This window comes from Pelecanus crispus, chromosome 11 (genome assembly GCF_030463565.1).
Source record: "Pelecanus crispus isolate bPelCri1 chromosome 11, bPelCri1.pri, whole genome shotgun sequence".
NCBI lineage: Eukaryota > Metazoa > Chordata > Aves > Pelecaniformes > Pelecanidae > Pelecanus > Pelecanus crispus.
In genome coordinates this window covers 26,266,380-26,288,318 of record NC_134653.1, presented here as the reverse complement: position 1 = coordinate 26,288,318, position 21,939 = coordinate 26,266,380, and the positions used below count along the sequence as shown (strand labels likewise).

At 48.7% G+C, this 21,939-nt stretch overlaps 2 protein-coding genes and 2 non-coding genes across 4 annotated transcripts in view; 3 read left to right on the top strand and 1 right to left on the bottom strand.

Annotated features, from left to right (window-relative positions):
- Positions 1–785: 785 nt before the first annotated feature.
- On the bottom strand, positions 786–6,292 carry SIRT4 (sirtuin 4). Its single transcript, XM_009485030.2, has 5 exons — positions 6,234–6,292; positions 5,989–6,140; positions 3,083–3,588; positions 2,105–2,399; positions 786–950 (listed from the first exon to the last, which is right to left on the bottom strand). Exons 3-5 carry the CDS (start codon positions 3,580–3,582, stop codon positions 786–788), a joined length of 960 nt encoding a protein of 319 aa, XP_009483305.2. The 5' UTR covers positions 3,583–3,588; positions 5,989–6,140; positions 6,234–6,292.
- A 2,724-nt stretch (positions 6,293–9,016) lies between these two features.
- LOC142594629 (U4 spliceosomal RNA) lies at positions 9,017–9,157 on the top strand. The gene has a single exon (XR_012831518.1). It is a non-coding gene; the product is annotated as a U4 spliceosomal RNA (small nuclear RNA).
- A 452-nt stretch (positions 9,158–9,609) lies between these two features.
- On the top strand, positions 9,610–9,750 carry LOC142594625 (U4 spliceosomal RNA). The gene has a single exon (XR_012831514.1). It is a non-coding gene; the product is annotated as a U4 spliceosomal RNA (small nuclear RNA).
- Positions 9,751–14,438: 4,688 nt separating this feature from the next.
- The window catches only part of PXN (paxillin), a 46,388-nt gene continuing 38,887 nt past the window's right edge, over positions 14,439–21,939 (top strand). Inside the window, exon 1 of the mRNA XM_075718633.1 lies at positions 14,439–14,457. Coding sequence (XP_075574748.1) covers positions 14,445–14,457 — 13 coding nt within the window. The 5' untranslated portion in view covers positions 14,439–14,444. The remainder of the gene's footprint in view (positions 14,458–21,939) is intronic.

The following is a 21,939-nucleotide window of genomic DNA, read 5'->3' as shown; positions in this document are numbered from 1 at the left end:
CCCTCATTCTTTTCTGGGGACAATTATAAGAAAGGTACTTTGTTCTCAGATATGGTAGTCTGATTATCCTGTCACAGTGAATGAAAAGGAAAGGCACTGTTTACAATGGCAAGGTAAGGCAGAAAAGTACTTTTTTCATCATCATCCTGTTTCCTGGTAAGTGGAGGTGGCTTCAATGGAGAAAACTGGTCAGGTTGACATGTGCGAGGCTTGCTGCCCTCTCCTGGTGTCATCAGGAGCCATACATTGGATCTCACAGCTGCCTCCGAGATTGAGGTTTTCACCTTTTGCGATGATGAGTCCTGCAGGAGTGGAGGGAAGAAGCTGCTTTACAGATGGATTTGATTATTTTAAACAGCAGTGTTTTGATTAGGATTAGCTGCATCAATTCAGCCAGGCACAGCTTTCGAATTGTCAGTTGCAAAGGCAACAGTGCTGATCAGGTTCTCTGAATCTGCAGATGATCCCCTGTAGTTTCCCGATTGTGACAAATGGATTGGAATGCAACACTGCTGAGTCTTCTGGCTACCCTTGCCCGATTTTCTGGGAGCATTCACACTTAGTATGCTTTTTGTTTATGATCATGGCAAACAGTATCATGGCCCATCAGAGCATACCAGTTACAGATGAAAATTTACAGCCATGTTTTTGGTGCACATGGTGGGAACATATTTTTAGTCAGCACACCTCGGTCTCAGCATTTGATGGGAACCCATCTTCTTACCCTGTAAGGTGACTGACCAGGGAAGGTACTCACCGTGTAGAAATAATTTTGCTACTGAAGCTCAGCTTGTTGGGTCATGTGCAACAATCAAAGGCAGCAGCTCTCCACAGCGGGAATTCAGTTTTAAGGATGCAAAGTGATCTAACCTTGTGGGCCCAATGTTAAGGATCGCAATTGGCAGCTGCTTCTCCCGGGCAGCAAGAGCAAACCTGTAACCAGAGTATACCTGCAGGAATACCAGAGACAAAATTACTGGCAGCTTAGGCAAAAGAAGAGCTACAGAAAGGAGTAAGGAAAGTAAAATAGTTGCTGTTGGCAGTGGGAAAGGGGGCTGTATATACATGCTGTGTCAGGCAACTACACTTAATTCAGATAGGAAATTTCTTCATTCAGGAGTGCACAGAAAAGAACAGCTTTTAACCTCTGTCAGTGAGGGATTTGCAATTTCATAGAATCTAAAACTTCATAGTACATTGAAGGAAAATGTCCTTGTCTTTCAGCAAATCTCTGCAGCAGTTTTTATTAGTTATCATAGGTACTTAAATGCTTCTACTTTGATGGTTCTCACATGGCCCAGCTTAGGTAGTACAAGAATGAACCTGAAGCATTTCAATCATTCCTGTACAAAGGATTATAAGCTTAAGAAGTGCAAGCTCAAGGAATTTGTCTCCAGTATCCTGAAGCCAAGAGAATCACAATCAGGCAGCCTTGGTTTTATCTTGTTCTGGGAGGCGTTAGGTTTTTTTAATGTAATAGAACTTGTTCCTGGAAAAATGTCTCTTATACAAACTCTATTCCAAAAGCTTCCACGGGTTAAACAAGGGGGTTTCTAAACTACCTTACATTATAGATAAGAGGCTAATGGAGAAAACACATTGTGATACAAAGGACAATCCTAAGCAGCAACCAGAGATATGTCTGCTCTCTTCTTCAGAAATTAATTAGGAATTAGAGGACCTAAAATCTGGTATTTCACAGTGTGCCATGAGGCCTAGAAAGCTGCCAAAGGCTAAAAAATTCAAGCAAAAAAATGTGCGGTGGTGATCTGTGCAGGACTGAAATGTATCAGGTGTCTTGGCTTTACCGGCAACTGTGCACCTACAAGGTTACTGATGGAGGAGGTAGCAGAGAGAGGTCTGAATGTGTGAACAAAGTTGTTTATAACAGTGTGAAGTAGACTGGCAACAGAGTGACAGGGAAGCCTGAACAGGCCAACTGTGAAGCCAGATTCCAACCACGATAAAAATAAAATACAAAGAAGCTCTGGAGAGGCTGTTTTGATCCACAAGCAATTAGTAGTCCTAAACTGTGGGACCAAGGATTGTTGCAGGCAGAGTAGCACAGAAATAGGAATGCAGTGTGGGAGGAAGACCTACTTACCTGCATAGAGGATCCTGCCACCAGCATGGAGTCTGATTCTGCCAGGCGCTGGTGCACAAAATCCACTTTTTCCCGGCTCACTGTGTCTCCAAAGAACGTCACTTCGGGCTTCAGGATTCCACCACATTTACGGCAGGCCGGGACTTGGAAATTATGCACCTGCTCATCCGTCAGGAAGACATCCCCATCTGGAGCCACACCAAATGCTTCAGCTTTCCAGGCAGGATTCAGAGCTTCAAAGTGCTCCTGAAGCTCAGAGCGTAAGATTTGGTCTCCACAGGCCAGGCAGAAAACCCTGAAATTCAAAGCAAAGTCTTAATGGAGAGTTTCATGTCAGCTGAAGATCTGGAGTCTGTAACTTGTTCCTTAGAAGGCCTGGAAGGTCTGTTATCATTATCCACGTTTATTTACCGAATAGTACAGGTCAAGGAGCTGCCTTTCTACCTCCCATTGATGCTTTGTAGGAATGCTCTAGAGGAAGCACTTTGAACCCTACCATGCATCCTCTCTCCCAGTCCACGCTGTGCTTTTTCATCTGGCAACTTTGGGTGATCACAGCAGACTGCGGTGGTCGCTCTCCAGTCCACTCACCCTGTGCATTTCTGGCACTATCCACTCTGCTTAGCCCTGGATAATCCTTCCATCCTCAGGATCTCTTGTCCTCTTCACTAAGAGGACATTTGCTGTAGCAAGGAAAGGGGGAATTCTGACTGACGCAGGCTCCAAGGGAAATGATCCAAATAATGCTCTAAAAAAACAGGAGTGGTGTTCATGTTTCTTATATACTGTGCTGTGAACAGCACTGTTTTGTGACCTTTTTTCCCACCCCAGCCCAACACCACCTTTGAGCATATCATCTCCAGGAACACAGCATGGACATTTTGCCTCCTTTCTCAGCAGCTAACGTGGCACCTGCTTGTCCGTCACCCTGAACAAGAGGCCGGAGGATTAACCATCATCCCTCTGCCAACAGAGTACCTGTGTGTGCAGCCGTGCAATTCTGTCATGCGCTGGCTCCCGGCTTTGGTGTGAAGGGCATCCACATTCTGGGTCACCAGCCAGTGCAGCTTCCCCAGCTTCTCCCACTCGCTTAGTACCAGGTGTGCTGCGTTTGGCTGGTGGGAGGAGAACTGGGGCCAGCCCACAAAGTTCCTTGCCCAGTACCGCTGCCGGGCACTGGCACTACGAACAAACTCAGCGTGCTGGATGGGCCGTCGGTCTGTCCTGGCGTAGAGCCCGACACCTTCAGAGCGGTAATCTGGGATCCCCGATTCAGTCGAGATTCCAGCTCCAGTCATTACAAACAGCCTTTTGGAGTTGGAAACAAAGCGCTGCAGCTCCTCTACTTCCACTGGATCTGGGGGAAGACAGGCTGGCACGAAAGCCAAGTTTGGAGAGGTCCTGGATACAGAATGGGATCTGAAATGATGGGATCTGATGGCTTTGCAAACTCCTGACAACTTCCTGGCAGAGAACATGTTCAGCTAAAAACCAAGAACAGAACACATGGCAGGCAAAAGAAAGCAAAGAGGATGTCCTTAATTCCATTTTCTTGGGATTCTCTGGAAAATTATGCTTTTAAATATTCTTTGCTCTTCTTTTTAGTAAAGAAACAAAATTATTTTGGAAATGTTAATTAAAGCCCACTGTCCAAGGACAGCATTTGTATGTCCCTTTCACAGAGGGCAACACTGAGGACTACTTAAGCTGGAAGTACAAAGTTAGCACCCCTGAGTCACAGGATTCCGGCTCTCCTATTCTGGTGTGAAGGATGGCTGCCCAACAGCACTTCCAAAGAGCCAGAAAGACCTGAGCATGCAGAGTCTTTCCCAGGTGTGTGCAACAGGGCAGAGAAGAAATGGCAGGGAGGCCAAGCACCGCACCCCAGAGGCACTGTCCAGCTGGTGTGTCTGGTTCCTCCCCAGAAGAGACCCTTGCTCTGCCTTCTTTAACATTATGCCTGCTCCAAATCAGTCCTTTCTATTTTCTATTTTGCTGTGTGGTGGGAAGGGAGGGGAAAAACGATGTTGAAATGTTGCTCTTTCAGGGCAAAGGCCTTGACTGGAGTTACTCCTGGTTTTTTTTTATAAAGGCCTGGTGCAGGACAGGCCTTGAAACGGGACTGAAGATGATCAGTACACCGCCTAAATGCCCCCGGCATCTCCTCCTTTGTGGATGCCACCTCCCCACAGCCAGTGGAGAGGTGGAGGGGTACTGCTTTGCTTCTCCAGCAGGAACAGGGGGCTTTGCTAAAAGAGAAGGGATCACCAAAATGGGGGGTGGGGGTGGGACGTGCAGAAACAACTGCCTGGCAGGCAGGAATGGGCGGGATATCCTGCTCTGAGGGAGGAACAGCGTGCTCTGTTGGGGACAGGCAGGATAGCTTTGCTGACAAGTAGCTTGGCATTGCGTGCAGGACCTGTTGGGACAGGAGTGGACTGGTTTGGACCTTGATTTTGTTTGGTCTTTCTAGCAGTCTGTAGTTCTCCTTTCTCCATTTCACTATTTTAAAACTATTTTTTCTGGGCCTCTCTATGGTTTTGTATGCAAAGCACAAAAAGTTTTGAAAGAAACAGAGAATTGCTGAGAATTGACTGTCTGGTATTTCTCCCTTTGCAAGGGGGCTTGTGTGAGATCTGGAAGACGGAGGAAAGACTATCAGTAATTACTGATAAAAGGGGATAATCTCTAAAGAGTGACTGTAACAGGCCCCAGATAGTCCGATGCTTAAAGCTTGCTTGGTAATGTGGGACACCTGGATGCAGATTCACACCCACTCACACTTCTGCCCTCACCACCACAAATTACTGGGAGGACACCTGAGGGACTGGGTCTCACTGGAGTCAGCTGGAGCAGATCCCTCTCAGGTGTTACAGGCAGTGGTTTAAGGGAGGGCTCTGTGCAGCTCGTTAGCTGTCAAATGGTTAAAGCATGTGGGCAGTTTCATAAATGTTTTCATAAAATTTTCATAAACTTGCAGTGCCTGTGAGATCTGTGGCAGCTCTGAGAAAGTCAGAGGTATTCAAGTGGTGAGCTTACTTGTCTAAAAGGCTAGCACCTAAGTACTTTTGATGTCCTGTGCTTCAGTGCCTGGATGGTTTTTAGACTCCTGCTGCATCTAAATTGCTTTGGCTCAAGTCCACAGTCCTCCTCAAGTACCAGTTCTTACGGTAAATGGAGGAATAAATACATTTAAAGTTTGGGTGTTCAGCTGTAAGTATCATGATACTAAATTGGTACTAGTGGCAAAAAGACTTGTCTCAGTTAATCTCCAGTTCTCAAGGCTTTGCGTCATCATCAGCTGAATTACAGGGAAGACTGGACTTCCTCCATAGTCTGAATTCCTTTTTAAATCTAAGCAGTGGATTCTGTTTGCAATGATTTTTGCCTTGTTTTGTTGTTTAGTTGGAGTTGTGTTGGGCATTCCCTCTGAAAAGGTGTACTTTTCCATATTAGTTAGAAGGGACAAAATCTCCCAATAAACTGTAATTTGCTTTGAGAATAATTTCTGTCATGATGCTCCCCAAAGGCTGATAAGCCAGTTTGACAGTATTTAAATTGCTGCAACTGATGCAAATTCTCTATTCCTGTCCCTTATCATCAAAAGATCTCTCAGAAGGGAGTGTTTTGAGGTGGAATGAAATAGAGATATAATATTGGTTGGCTCACAAGAGAGAGAAGGCAACGGGCAGGCGCAGCATTAAAAATACCAGATACATCGGAGAGCTGCTGTGAAGTGTGGAAGTAGGAGAGCGTAGGAGAGAAACTTACAACAAAGGACCGAATATTTCTCTGTGAGATGCAAAGCTGCTTTGAAAATGAAAGTGCTCAGAGTAAAAAAATAACAGCTACTATACATAATAAGTGAAACTCTTTAAACGTACCTATCGAGATCCGACGCTAGAGTTTGTTTTTAACACGCATCCAAGGCGCTCCACAGAGAGAGATCAGGCAAGTAAGGCAGAAGATACACAGGTTTCTACACAGGGTTACAGGCCAGAAATCCAGAGACACCCACGTCATCCGAGTTCTTCTGCTGTAACAATGACGCGGGGAGGGGGGGTAACAGCCGAACCGAACGCGTCTAATGAAATAAGAGCGATATGGTGAATAATGCCCGAAAACTTACCTTTCATAACGCTGCCGTGCCCGACCGCGGAAGGAAAGGGCCGGCCGCCGGAGGAGGAGCTTTCTGGGAAATGTAGTTCACAAAGAAACTAAGCCCTAAGCACAAAGACTACAATTCCCATGCTTCAAAGAAGAAGAAAAACCCCGACTTTCTGAAACCTGATGAAGTCAAATTGAAAAGTGAGAGCTTCATAGCTGCCCCCAAGGAAATGTACAAGAATAAAATCAGATTTGATTTGATACAAATGCAAGTAATAGCGTTGATAAAATGCAGTACAGATGCTTGTCCTTATAAAAGCATGCAGTTTCTTTTCACTGGTACTAACAGATTTTAGGCTTAAAATGTAACTAAACAAATAATGGAAGAAAAATCCACTGAGGGCTGTTCAAGACATCTCTTATAGATCAGGAATTCCCTGAGACATAAATTGTTGGAGGCTACGAGAGTACGCCGGGCTGATACGTTCACCTTGTTCTGGCACTCTTCCTTTGGTACCTACGTTTGGCCCCAGGAGAGATGGACCTGCCTGGCAGTCCTGATGTGCATAGTTAAGCACGTTTGGGATGACAGTGTTGTCCTAAATAGGGCTCGTTTACCTGGTGTGCAATAATCTTCACACATTGAGACGAGATACTGTTTTATTTCCTTTCTGCGCAGAGGTGGGTGCTAGGTGGTAATTCCACAAAGCTAGCACACCGAATCATCAAGTCAGCCTCTATTTATACACATTCATTACCATATTTAATTCCCTAATACATATGAAGTGCTATGATCGGTTAAAACTTTTTTTGCCTACTATTTAAATTAATGAGCATGCTCAGTTGTCCTTCAATTTGAGTCTGGGGTGTGATTGTGGTAGGGGGCTCATGAGTCGGCGGTCACGATCTCCCCCTGCCAGCATTACCTTTCCCCTAACTTCTTTCTGGGTGGATCTTAAGTCTTCTCACGGCTTACCGATCAAGTCAGTAATGCATCACCTAGACTTCTGCTCCCGGACAATCTGTTAACTTAAACAAAAGCATATTGTATAAAAGCCTTAAAGCTGGTACGCTGACTGCTCTCGGACAATCTGTTCACTAAGCAAAAGCATAGTTAGGGTAGGGCCTTACAATGGACATCTGTAGCAGCATCAGTTTTGGACAAAAACAGGAAAAAAGTCCAGGAGAAAGATGTGGAAAGGGCCTGTGGCAACAAGGATGGATGAATAATGAAGATCTGGTCCATTGCACTGCAGTTAGTGTGGCCAGATAAAACCCAAGAGGTCAGCATGGGGCAAGTGATCTCTGTGCAGCTTTCGCAGGAGGCATGGATGAAAAATGAGAGGGCAGGTGTTTCTTTGGTCTGGCTGAACCTCTCCCAGGGCATCATCAGACACCCTAAGCCACTTCAGTATTAAATTCTTAGCCACCAAAGGGCTTGTACCAGCCGTGCAGTCCACCAAATCCTTCCTGGGCTCAGTCTGTCGTTTGCCTTGCCCGTTACCGCTTTGCGGGAGGTGGGTTTCTGCCGGCTGGGTGAGCCGACCTAATGCAACCTGACAGCTGGCAGGAGGGGAGCAGGGGGTGGAGGGACCGCCTCGCAGCAGGAATGAGCTGGTGGGTCGCTGCGAACCATCTTTGCAGAACCGCACCAATTACTCCCACTCATTAGCGGCGGGGATTTCTTCCAGCATTTTCCAGTTGATCCAGCAGAACCTCCTTTCTAAGCAGGGGGTGGGCAGGGTGGCTACCAGGCGGTGACTGCTTCGAGTCCCTGTGTGAAGGTGGCCCGTGATGCTTCGCAGAGCTGACACCGCACAGGTAGTTTTCAACCCCGGGGCCGTGCTGACCTGCCTGCTGCCCGCCCGTCCTCCCCGGCAGGAGCGGATTGTGCCCCTCTGCTTGGTGCAGGTGTCAGTCTTGATAATCACACGATAAACGGTACGGGTTGCCCGGCAATATGGGGTTTGGTTTTTTCAAAGGAGTCTTTTTTTTGAAGAAAAATCAATAGGAGGAGGTCCTGACTGCTGCACGGCAGCAGCCTGGCACTAGATGCTCACCTGTTTTACACCCAATGGGCTATTTTGAAGAATTCGGACTGGTTTTCAAATGCATTCTCCAAATAGCTCTTGCTAATTAGTTCAAGACATTGCAGGAATTTTTAATCCCGTTTTCTTGCCTTTTACAGTTATTTCAAAGGCCAGAAGAGCCTGAGCCTGTACGTAGCGGTGCGTGATTCTGCGATCACAGGGATGAAGCGCACCTGGCGTGCGCGGTGCCAACCCTGCCCGCCCTGCCGCCCCCGCGCAGCTGCGGGGCACGACCCCCTTTTCGGCAATTTCGTGAGCCCAAGTGACCCCTGCGGCTGGCAGCGCCTGCTCTAAGAGTTGAAGCGTGTTCTCAGATCGTTGGCTGCTGCCTTGGCTTCGGTGCCGCCGGGGCGGCCCGGGCCGGGCAAAGCCCCCTTCGCCCCGCGGCCGGGGGGCGCGGCACCGCCCCGCGCGCTGCCTCCCGGGCGGGAAAAGGGCGATTTTGGCCAATCCCGCCGGCGGCGGGACCACCCCCCGCTCCCCGGCGCTCATTACCATAGCGCCCTCCCGGCACCCCCCGCGAGCGCCGCCGCCGCGCCGCCCCGCTCCCCCCGGTAACCCCCTCCCCCCCCCCCGCCGCCGGCGGGGAGCGCGGGCTGCGCGCGGGGGACGCGCGGCGGCGCGGGCAAGCGGGGCGCGCGGGGGCGCGCCGGCGCGCTCTGACCGCGCCGGCGGGGCGGCGGCGGGGCGGCCGGGAGGGCGGGGCGCTACCGGCAGCTTTGCGCAGTGGCAGTATCGTAGCCTGTGAGGTTAATCCGAGGCGCGATTATTGCTAGTTGAAAACTTTTCCCAATACCCCGCCATGACGACTTGAAATACAGTCGGCTTCGGCAATTTTTGAGAGCCTCCGCGGAGGCTGCATTTACGTTGTTAAAAACAGATACCGGGAGAAACGGAGCCGCCGGGCCCGGGACGCCTCCAATTGGGCTGGGCTGGGGCGCGCCGCAGGCTGGGGCGCCTCCGGGCCGCCTGGGGTGCACGGCGCGGGCGGGCAGGGCTGCCCCAGGCTGGGGTGCCCCGGGGAGGGGCAAGCAGTGGGGAGCCCCTCATTCAGCGGGGAGCTGCCCGCACTGACGTCACGCCTACTTTGCATACCCCATTCCCAGCAAGCTTCGCGGCCGCCCCGCCGCTCGGCACGGGGGGGGGGGGGAACGGGGCACCCCGCTCCCGGCGGCGGCACGGGGGGCACGGCGCGGGTGGGGAGCGCTGCCGGGGGGGCGCGGGGGCGCGCGGCGGGGGCGGCGGGGCTCGCCCTGAGCTGGGCGGCGGCCCCGGGGCGAGGGGCGGCGGCGGCGGGAGGACGGGGTTAGCTTTGCGCAGTGGCAGTATCGTAGCCAATGAGGTTAATCCGAGGCGCGATTATTGCTAATTGAAAACTTTTCCCAATACCCCGCCATGACGACTTGAAATATAGTCGGCATTGGCAATTTTTGACAGTCTCTACGGAGACTGAATTTTGGTGTGAAAAACAGATTAAAAAAGGGGATATCAGGGCGGGTCTGAAATGCAGGGGTCGACCGTATGTCCGGTCATTTCAGGCCGGCTGTTGAGGTTTATTTTGTAGAGATACAAGGGCTTTTGTTCTCGCTGCTAGGGCCAGCTCCTGCCGAAACAGCGGTTTTAGTAAATTGAGGGCGCATTTACATAAAAAGCTCGGTTCTTGCCTTTTCTTTCAAAGCTGCTGAAGGAGGAACTGCCCCGTGAGAATGGAAGAGGAGGAACTGGGGTGCTGGAGAAGCGTTTCTCGTGCAGCCCTTGCGGAGGAGCATCCCTTGAGGAGCACGACCTCTCAGAAGGTAGCTTAGGCAGCGAGCAGAGGGCTGGCGCTTCCGGAGCAAGTGAGGGGGGCGAAAGTCTGAGTCGTGCTTGACTGGCTCCAGAACTGCTCCAAAACCCATTAGGGAACAGCTGTCGGTGCACAGTACCATAACCTGCATTTTGTGCGCATTTGTTGATGTATATCCATTGGCATCACTTGCTTTAAAACAAACAACCAAACAAAAAAGCTCCTTACTGTCAAAGGAATCACAAACCTGTACTCTGGAAAAGGCAGTTGCTGAGTTTGGTGTGAAATCCTATTTTATAATAAATCACATCCGTTTCTAAGTTACAGCTGTTGTCTTATTTCATACCTAAGTAGACCCTATGGAGGGAGACTAATGACCACTGCACACCGGCTCCCTGGGCTGAATCTCTGCTGGAGCTGGAGGCAGCTGCCCTCTGTCACTTTGTGTGAATTAGCTGTAGCTTATGTTGCCGGCAGGTTACCTCTGAAGTTCTCTGTATGGCCATGTGTGCCATCCAGATGCTCCTACCCTGCCTATAAGACCCTGAGCTTGGCAGCTGTTTTAAACTATAACTAAGCAGAGTAGAAAACTTAGTAGCAAACATTAATGTTCCCTCTTTATCAGGTTTATTTGTAACATTCAGCTATGCTGGACTATCATACACAACAGTGACCAAAGAGTGACAGTGAAACCTTCTGGATTGCATTTTCCCCCCATTTGCACTTCATTGCTAGCAATATCAATTTGAAATCACAACCTGAAGCGTAGGGATGCCATTACCCTTTGGCAGAATAAGTCACACTGATAAATACCAAAGGCATATATAGTTTACAGTGAGTAATACAGCTCATGTAATTGCTTGATTCATATAAACTGTGTTGATAAGTATTGGGTTTATCACTTGGTTGTTTCTCATCTTTTCTGCCAAAACTGTCTGTACTAATACACTGGTGCGGTGCTTTCATTCTGCATTGTGAAGTCATGTCCTACATCTTATGCTAGAAACAAAGTTTGTTCATTTTGCTGTAATAGATCCTTCCAACAAGTGTAAAGTTGGACCTTGAATGGGGAAGTTGCATGTTGGGATTTACTGCCATTGCCTTAAGCCTGAAGTTCTGCCTGAATTTGTCTTTTATGCATTCGCCTGAAGAAAGAGCTACATCCCCTTGCACGATGTCCATGTGGCACAGCACACAGGACACACACTGCAGTGAAGTCATTGTCATTGCTCTGCGGTTTCAAGTCACTCTCTGGAAGGTGCACAGGTAGGCTCTAAACATGCCTACAAGTCAGTGTAGCTTCACTTCTGTTCTTTTCTGACATATATTCAGTCTGCTGTAAATAACGGTGCTTTTCATAAGAGGTATTATGAAATGAGCCTGGGTCGTTCCTCTGTTTGGCAGCCAGTCTGAGATTACAGCCCTGAAGGGGACAGGTGGACAGATAATCCATCTAGTCTCTGAGTGTCAAGTGTGTCAAGTGGGTTAAGCCACCCTCCTATGGAGCTGGTCCGTAACTGGTAAACCATGCTTTGACAAGAGGGAAAGATGCCTTGAGCAAGTACTCTGAACACTTGGGTTGTGTGGAGCCAGGAAGTCCTGAAGTCCAACATTAGGTTGATATTGACTCACTGTCTGACTTTATTTCCAGCTCCCAGCCTTGTTTCCCATCTGTAAAGGCGGGCAATAACTTCTTGTCACCTTCTGTGAAAGATAAGGATAAGTTGAGTCATAATGTGTCTTAGTTACAGGGCACAACGCGAGAGGAAGCCCCGTGTATTTCTCTGATGCACTATCTGCCTTCGTTACCTAGCGCTTCCCATCCGGCACCAGTTACAAGGGATGTAGCTGCTCTCAGCGTCACTTCCCCCTCAGTTCCACCAGCAGCTTCTGGGCACGCCTTGGGTACGCTGCTCTGCTGGGAAAGTGTTTGCTGGAGGTGGCCATCACTGGGGAACTGCAGCTGCTTCTGCCGGCAGCTGGCAGCTGCATAAGAAGGGTGCTTGAGCAGCAAGCAGGTGTTCGTGAGTCAGTAAGAGTTTCAGAGGCAGAGAGCAGGTAAATGATGAGAAAACAGGAGTTCCAGGGTGTTTATGAAGGACAGGAGAGGGTGAACATTGTTTGGGTGAATTTAGCTTGAGCCCACACTACTGAGCAGTTGTCTTAGCAGCTTGGGTTTTAACCTGCCCCTACTCCTTAGGCTATCATGGGAGGGTTAAGGACTGACAGTTTTGAGTAAGAAATGTTGGTGTGTGGCGAATAATTCAGTTATGAACAACACCTGGCTATGAGGAGAGCAATGAAAATAAGGTTGGTTTTAAAAGCCATATTACTAGAGGATAGTATCACTCGTGTGACAGCCCTGCCTTTCCACCTCACTGACCTTTTCATAGCAGTGCTGAAGCCACAGGCAAAGCTTTAGCGACAATGACTTTTTTTTTTTTCCACTGGGCAGCTTGGACACAACCTATTTCTTGTGGGTGCAACCCTGACTGGTGCTATGACATGTTAATTTCAGCCCTGAGACAGAATAGAAACTGCTTCCTTGATTGACACTCGTTTCCAGACTCCCAAAGGACACTGTAGGAAGCTGAAGATAAAATTGCATACCAGGCTACAATATGAACAGAGCACAGTGGGCACTTTATTTATGCAGAGATAAAAATGCAACCCAAGTCAAGACAGATGCCTGTCATGTGTTGCTAGAAGAAACAGAGAGATCCCAGGAAAAGGATGTGTTTCTGATGGCCTTAGGTCCACTATCCCACCACCAAATGCTAGTGGTTTATGTTGCTCCACCGGGGGGGGGGGCAGATCCTGAAGTCATCACTGCCAGTGATAGGTTTTAAGAAAATGTAACAGTTCCTTCAAATAATGTTTCAAAGTTTGCTCAGGGACCAGCAAGGTGGGTGTCAAATGAGATCCATGGCATTGATGGTGAAGCACAAGGTGAAAGTCTTTGCTTATATTTGTATTGTACTTAGAAGTAGGTAAGGATGTCATTTTCTGAGACGTCCTGGATCTGGAGTAAAACCTGGAATGAATTTCCTGGAGGCTGTTGATTATTCACAAGCCTTGGCTGGGACTAGGGAGAGGGTATTTCCATGCCCCCCTAGCGATTGTAGTCATTATAGCATTTAACACAGGAAATAATGATGTCTGTTGAATTGTGTTAGCTGGGGAAACTGGGTGTGTTTGTGCCTAGAGAGTGAAAAATAAAGCACTGGAGATTGCTAGCAGCTGACCTCATGTTCTCTGTTTTTATGAAAATGCAATCCCGTAATCTAGGCTAGACAACAGGACACATGCCGTTCAGCTCTGAGAACATTCTCTGACTTGGTAGTGATTTTGTAAGGAAAAGTGCTGCAAGACTCATGTTTCCTGGATCCTTCGCTGTTCCCACACAGATAGTTTTTGGTGTATCTCTCACCAGATTAGGAGCTGAGCACTTGGGCTGAGCAACTGTTTTTACCGCCATGTCGACTTGGCCGGAGTGCGATGGTAAACACTAGCTCTGATGAGGGTGGAGCTGCTCTGCGGTTCAGACAAGGCTGAGGATTTTGCTACACTGGAACGTGGTTTGGTACCGATTTGAAAGCAAAAAACAAGTGGGAAATGGTGGTTCAAGACGCACTATCGCATGATAAATCCAGGAGGGCCGTTACGGTTTTTAAACAGAGCAAAGGAGAAGTGGTTGGTGGCTTTCCTCTATGGTGGCAACAGCTTGTGGAAAATTGTTCAGGAAAGGTTTCACGTGCCCAAGCCTTCGGGTGGATCGGGTCAATCACCCGGGGCTCAGAAACGTCGATTTGTTGGAAAGCTTTTGGGGCGCGCAGCGGCAGCGTGCAGGGCTCTTCCCGGGCAGCAGCACCCCAGCCGAGCCCGGCACGCCTGCAGCGCTGCCCTCGGGGGGACGTGCCCCTGCGGGGGGTCCTGCTCCTCGAGGGAAGAGGACAGGGTTTTGGGTTGCGTCCCTGGCCGGGCACCGGGGGTGCGCGGGGGTGGCGGGCCGGTGCCTCGCCCGGGCCGGCGCGCAGCCGGGACGCCCCGCCGCCAGGGCAGGGAGCGGCAGCTCTGGGCGCTGCCGTCCGCGCCCGGCGCTTCCCGGGGCGCTCACCCGCCGCAGGGCCTGCGCACCGCAGCCCGGCACCGCCGCCCGGGGGCCGGGAAGCCGAGTGCCGCCGCCCGCGGCCGGCGCGGCGGGGATGGCGGCTCCCGTCGCCGCCGGCAGGGGGCAGCACCGGGCGGGCGCGCGCTGGCCGCGGGCGCGCGCGGGGGCGGGCCGGGCCGGGAAAGTTGCGAGGCGCTGAGGCGGGCGCGGCGCGGCACGGCACGGCACGGCGGGCACGGCGGCACCATGGACGACTTGGGTGAGTTCCGAGCCGCGTGTACTCCCCGCGGCGGGGGGCGCCGCCCCTCAGCGCCTCGGGCAGCCCCCGCGGCGGCCGGGGCCCGCCCGGTCACGCTGCGCCCCTCAGCACCGCGCCGCGGGGCTCGGGCCGGGCCTGCCGGCGCCCGGGGACGTGTCGCTCCCCGCGGACCGCGCAGGCCCTCCCGGCTCGCCGCGCCGCCGCCCGCCCCGGGTCCCTGGGCCGGGCTGCCCGGGGGCCGCCGCCCCCCGCCCCCCGGTGCGGGCCGTCGGTGTTTGTCCCGGCTCTGCCCCGGCCGGGAAAGGCGCCCTTCGGCCCCGTACCCCGGGAGCGGCGCGGAGCGCGGGCGGGTTCCAGCCGGCGCCTCGTGCCCTGCCGCTCCGCCGGCGCCCCTTCTCGGGCGGGACCTGCGGCTCGGCGTGGGTGCGCGGCGATCGGCGGGAGCCGCGGCGGCGGGCGGAGCACAGCCCCCTGCCCAGCCCTGCCGCCGGGCTCGGGGCTCGCCCTCGCCTCCCTTTGCTTCTCCCAGGTGTGCCAAAACCTTTCGGAACTGCGCAGGGGGAAGCGTCAGGCGGCTGGGCTCACTGGAAAGATCTAGAGAGTTGGAGTTCCTTTGGTACCGAGCCGGAAGGGGGGTGGATCTGCCAAAATCCCTTGTGCTCTGGGAGACGTTCGGGTGACTGAGTTCCGCTTATGAAACTGATTGAATCGGACACTGGGGAGGGGCCGCGATCCGTTACTTCCATCCTACCTTTAATAGAAACCAGACGTGCTGTTAAGATATACTCCAGGAAAATTGCAGTTTTATGACCTGGAAGCTCACGTTGCAGTACTGCCATAAAGCTGGTGCTCACACCTTCAGAAAACAGACGCTGAATTGGGCTAATGATAAAACTTACGGGGCAAGGAGTCCGTCAGCTGCATGGCTTCCCGGTGAAAGGTGCACCACGAAGGATCCGTTCTTAGGGAGTGAGACCTCACCCTCTGCCTGGGTGAAGTAGCTGGTGGTGCAAACAGAATGAATTTCTGCTGCAGCTTCTTCTCACAGTTGTTGTTTCTTTAAGTGGAGACAGTTCTGGTTACTGGTTGTCATATCCCTCACCCTGGTTATCTCTTGGAGATGTGGTGCAAGTTTCTAGCGTGTTCAGGAATGCGTTGCTAGTCGGAACAGGATTCACCCAGTCTGTGTATTGACTTGCTGAGTGGCCCTTCAAGGTGAGCATACAGATAGCATTGTGCAGGGCCAGTTTAGTGTCTCATCAACATGCTCTTTAAGGAACCATGGGAGCTGTGCTGTGCCCATTGCCATTGTTGCATTCCTTGAACAGCGGTAGCGTGACTTTCCAGGTGTCTGAATAGGCTGCTGCAGTTTCAACACATTTTTCCTTTCCTCTGTAGGAGGCTTAGAGGTGAACTGCAAAGAAATTCTGAAAAAGATCGGGATTTGTGTCTGTTTTGTTGTTCTGGGGTGTTAAATATATTGGCACAAAACAAAAGTTAAAGTTGCGATCTGATTTTTAAAATAGAACCTTTTGTCTCAGCAACTTGATTTCATCAAGTCTTAATTACACCATGGCTTTCTCATTTTTGTGCAGTCTTTCAGAATGGACAAGAGCTGATTATCTAATAGTAAGCAGTTGAACAAAAGAAGTGGAACCCTTTCTCTCTCTAAGCTTTTCTTTGGTGTACAAAATTCACCATGGAAAGGCACACCAGCTATTTTCCCTCTGCAAATAATTGTTAACCCCAAAATTGCTCACTTATTTTTCTAAAGCCATTCACCTTGGGATGCATGCATAAGGGAACAATGCTGTGCTGATACAGCTCCTCTGAAATAAGTCAAACTTTTGAACTGAAGGGAGAGTTGTTTGTTTTTCTTTCCTCATTATCTATGGGTGGATTATCCGAGTTGTGGATTAACTGTGCCATGGATACAGACGTCTGCGCTGGCCCTGTCCAGAGTCAAGCTGGTCCAGCAGGACTTGTTGGTTCAGGCACAATGCCACGTGGACATAGCTGCGTTGCTTCCAGGGCCAGTTTTGGCCCAAAAGTAGTTTAGCATTGAGCCTGAGCTAATACGCCTTGCAGGTTCAGAATTGATGTCAAGTAAAATCGGCTTAAGATATTTCCACACCATGCTTCTGGATCTGTTTGGTGCAGAAATTACTAGTGACTGATGGACCTTGCTGGGCGTGAGGGAACACCTCACAGAGCGCGTTGCTGTGTCTGTTCTTAACTCCCTGAATTTATCAAAAATCACCCTCTTCCTGGAGCTGATGGCGTTGATCACTGTGTACTTGTGCACTGTAAAATGGAGATCCAGAAGTATCTCCATTTCATGCTGCTTGGGCTGGAGAGTTTATGAGACATATGTGAGAATGGGTTTGTGCTGCTTTGGGGATTCATTTGGAGTTGAAAAAAAACCTGTTCCTTTTTTTCTTTCCCCTCAGTGTTGAAGAAGTGGTGTTACAGCGCACGGCTCACACAGGAAACTGTTTCAGGTTCTGCAAATGGAACACGTGCACCCCGTTGAGCTGGGGGAGCCTCCGTGGCACAGGACACTCAGTGCTGGGTCTGGGTATAAACTAGAATAGCACCTTGTGGGAACGGGGGGAGGAGATGGGGAATTCGAGCAGCTGACCAGACTTGTCCAGATTGTCTTCCTTGAATCTCTCTAAGGAAGCATATTTTGCGGATGTGCTTGGAGTTTGACAGGAAGCTTGCTGAATGAGTTTGCCGTTCTGCAGTGTTGTAAATTGGCACAGAGAGTAAAACTTTGTCCTAAAGAGTGAAAACCCTAACTCGGGACTGTCGCCCCTTTCAGGGGATTATCACAGTGCAGCGTGTTGTTACATGCTGTGCTTCCAGCATGCAAGTGACCAACCGCACATATTTGCTTCAGACAATTTGAGATATTGAATTAGATATTGAATTATTCTTGGTTCTGTGGTGCTACCTTGTCTAAGTAGTGCATGTGAACAGTCCGTTGGGATCTGCTGGTTGTGGAGGAAGAAAACTAATTCGTGTAGTTTGTCATGTATTTTATCATGAGAAGAGTAGAAGGAGAGCTTACATTTGCTTTAGTCAGATTTTACTTGATTTTGACTTTGAATGGTTTTTACAGCCTTTTTCTGAAAGGGGTTGTTTGCAAACACTACTGTGAAATCTTTTCTTTCTTCTTTTTTTTTTTTTTTAGCTTGGGTAACTCCAAACAGAAATGATGTTGCTTTTAGAAGCTTTCTTTTGATGGCTTTGAAATTTTCACTTATCTACTGCTTTTTTTTTTTTTTTAAAAGGCTTCAGATCTTTTTTAACTGGGTTTTGCAATCAAAAACAAACCAGCATTCACTAGATCTTGTAAAAGATGTTTTACAAAGAAGTTATTTCTGTTTAAAAAGAACATATTTATGGCAGTGTTTTGGCTGTGCATGTAAACTAGACTGTAAGCTGCTTATTTTAGGTGTGCTTGCTCGCTTCTAGAAGGATTTTTCTTTTGCAGAAGGTTTGTCTGGCAGTGTGGCTTCAAAATTCTGGGCACAAAGTTTCAGCGGCACGAGATTTTACTTTAAAAGTTGTTTCCCTCTGTTTTAGGAACTCTAACGCACCCTCTCTTCAGGGCTTAATCCTATGAAGACTGACTTTAAAGGGAGCAATCTTGCCATTGATTTTGCATGGGAGTGTGGAGGGGGTGCATGTGTTTCCATCTGTCATCTCCGCTAACATTTGGAACGTTGCTGTGCTCTGCAGGGCTATGCTGTCCATCCCTCTTTTGAGGGAGATGCTTGCCTGGTTCTGACTCAGTTCCTTCAGTTTGGAAGTCTCATGCAGTGGGTTTTGGTCTTGACTGAAAGTTTAGTGTGAAATTGCTTATGGTCGGCTACGCCCAGGAAATGGCACTGGGGGGAAACTGGTAAAGTAATTTGGTCCCTTGGCTTTCTACTGGCTCAGGTTTCTGAGTCATTCCTGCTGCTGGGCGAGAAGACTGTAAACAGAACTAATACTCTGCACAATGGGGTTCTGACTTGTTTCAGCTTCTTAGCTGTTCTGACCCCTCTAAAACAGGGACTTCATTGTCCTGAGCAACTCAGACAGGGAGTCCTCTGCCTTGAGCAGTGTGCGATACAGAGAGAGGCTTCTTTTCTTCTTGCTCTATTTCCGTGGAAAGGCTGGACTCTCTGCTGTCTTTAGCTCCTTTGTCCCTCGCTGGGAGAGGTCAACTTATCCCAAGTGCTCAGCTGCCCTCCTGGTTAAAATTGATCCTCCGACACCATCTCTACCACTAGAGAAAGAAATGGGTAACTTCTCATACATCTTCTTTAACTCTCTATACTTGTTCTTCCTTTCTCAGGGAATCATGATACTTTAATTCCTCCAGACCCTTTTTTTCCTCACCTCTTTCCCCTTGAAGTGTATTTATTATATGAAGCAAGTTGTGAAACTGCAGAAATGACGGAAAAAATTCTAAAGTCTGGCAGCAGAACAAGCAATAACAATGCACTTCTACTTAGATCAGAGTTGTTTTTCTGATCTACTGCTAAACCAGACATAGATAAATTCCTTAAATTAAACCTGTGCAACTAGATGGGGGGGAAAAGGCCTGTCCATGGCCACAAAACAAATCTGTTTGAATCGGACAAATGTGTTAGTTGTGATATCCAGGACTTAACTGCAGCTTTGGAGAAAGCCAGAACAGACTCTGAATTCAGTTGTGTTGTGCTAGTTGAAAATCAGTGCGAGTGAATAGGATCTCTGGTCCCGGTTTCCTGCTCTGCATCTCAGACTACGCCTCCCTCCCTTTGTGTACTGATCTTCTGTGGCCCTTTTTGTCTGATGCGGAAGCTGTTAATGAAGATGCTCTTCTGCTCCAGCTGCATGAAAGTGAGACATTGTCTGTGGGAAGCTTCCCCGGCCTATGATAAGAAGATGGGGTTTACGGAATGGATTTCTTGCTCACTTCAGCCTGTCCTAACTAACTTAGGTTTACTAAGAAGCCCTGGAAATACAGGTTGTCACGACACTACTATATTTTAAAATGCTAGGTAGGGAACTGTGGAGACCTTTGGGTCCTGTTCTTATTTCAGTGTTTGTAAAATCTCACCTCGCATCTCATCCAGTTTCAGATCATAGCCAAAAATGGTGATTCCAGCTTCCCCATCTCTTGTGTGCTTGCCGCTTACTTAGCGAGTATCAGGCTCCAGAGTGAATTGGTTCAAATTGCTGATCTTTTGAAAAACCAGCCCTTTCTCCCAAATTGAACAAATGATTTGCCATTGCATCAATAAGCTGAACTGTCTCTCCCTGTGGCAAGATAACTAAATCCAGCGCAGTGTAGAAGCAAGGAGTGGCACCATTCCTTTCCATTTTGGGATGAAATTAAATGGCTTGGAGAGAAAGTGGAAGTTGTGATTTCAAGTTGGTTTAACGTGATTTAACTGTTGGCTGCTGTAAGGTGTGGGTTCCCCCCCAGTCTCCCTTCCTTGTCTCCACAATAACCGTTGCGCAGTTAGCTGGATCAGCAAGCTGATTCTTCCGAAAGTCATTTTTTTTTACATGGACGGTAGACTGGGAAGTAAGTGAGGCCACCTCTTTTAGCTGTGGTTTATGTTTAATCTAGCATAAGGTAACCATTTATCCACAGCCTCAAAAACTTGCCCTGACTTTAGGCATATTGTTTCTCCATCTGCAAAACAGGGATAATAGCTCCTTACCTGCAAAATATGGTTAAAGTTTGTTGAGATCTTTGTGTTTCTGAAATAGCCTCCAGCTGAATATATCAGAATAGTAACTCTTTCAAGCTGCTCTGGTCACCATCGCTAGAAGAGCTTACAATGGCAAGTTTGAATTAGATTTGTAAGTTTTTACTCCCTTCTCAGCCGTGTTTAATGTTCCCTCTCTGCCCTTCTGATTGCTCATCCTTTCTTCATCCTGTGTTACGACAGACTGTGAGTAGGGAGAAAAGATTTCCTTTCCCTTCCAAGTTCCCCACAGTAGTTCTACTGTAGTCTTTCCCTTTACCACAGAGTATCGTGAAGTCATTCAAAGAATGTTGTGTGCTAAAGATATACCGTAAAAATAGGAGGTGGGTGATGACTTTCTCATATAATTCTTAGCTATTTTTCTCATTCTTGCTTATTCTCATTGCAAATGGCCCTGGAGCAGCAGAAACCAGCTGTCTGGGGACAGTCTCCCTTGACTGACTTTTGTTAAAATCTGTGCTTTCTCTCCTGTGTATGTATGTTTTTATATCCTGATGAAGCAAACAAAGTAGAAACAGCAACTGGAGTACTATGGAACAAGTTTGGTGTTGGTGTTTCAGTTGTAGGAACTTGAGGTTACGTGTTTGTGCTGTTTAGGAGTCTGGTAAGCTCTTTTTCTGCTCATATAAATGCAGCTTTTTCTTGTAGTAGACAGTAATTATTCTGAATTTACATGGGAAATTTATCTAAGCAGTTTGAGACAACTACAAGCTGAGGATCCAAGAGAGCTTATGGCAGGCCACAGGGGGAGGCAGCCTGCATTGTTATTGCTTGGCTCCTTTTTCCCTATGCTGGACTGTCTCTACACTGTGAACAAGTTTAGTTCAAGTTATTTAAATGATGATGAGGTAGTCCGAAGTCTTCAAATGCAGTTTGTCATGCCACTTCTCACAGTGTTCTTATTATCATGTACAAGTTTGGTGTAGATGGCTTTGCTGGGTGAGCTACTGAGTACGTCTGGCTGGCAGCATGCAGTGGACTGTAGCTTGATTTCTTGTTTTTTGCTGTTTATTGCATGTGTTTAAACCTCTAACATTTTGCAAATGATGTGAAGAACATCAAAAAAAAGTAAATGGCGCTCCAGGGAATAAACTTCCTGAATGACACTTTGCATGGGGAATTGTCCTTTGAACGGCTCAGCTATAAATCAAACTGTATGGGGTCTCCAGGAGTAAACCAATCCCATGTTTTTGTCACAAATTGAGCTGGCAGACAGAACGAATTCTGTCTGTCTAGACGCCTGATAGGAACTTGCTTAATTTCCATCCCTGAAGAGCAAGGTGAGCAGAGAATTGCACTTCGTGCTATTGGGAAGTTTGTGGTGGTTCAGGGACTGTGATTAGGCTGGTTTTTTGTAAGAGCAGGAGGGGACAAAAAAAAGCCAGAAGTAGAAAAGGTCATGGGCAGGAGGGCTGTAAATGATTTGCTGTGGATTAGGGGCTTAATACTCCCTTGTTCTATCCTCTTTCATGGTTCTAAACAAGTTCAAGGCTTCTCTCTGAAAAGGTTTCTTTTGGGTTGGAGCCACTAATTTCAGCTGGGTCAGACAAAAGTGCCTAAGGCTAACTTGCATGCCAGTTGAGGTTATTGGTGCCCCATGAGTTGGAATAAGATGATGGCCTGGCTGGTCGTCTCTGCCGCTCATTGTGTTTGGCCATTAGTTATGTCTGCTGCTCCCCATTCGTCAGCACTGCCAGCTGCCTTGGGGCTAGTGTTTTTTTGTTGC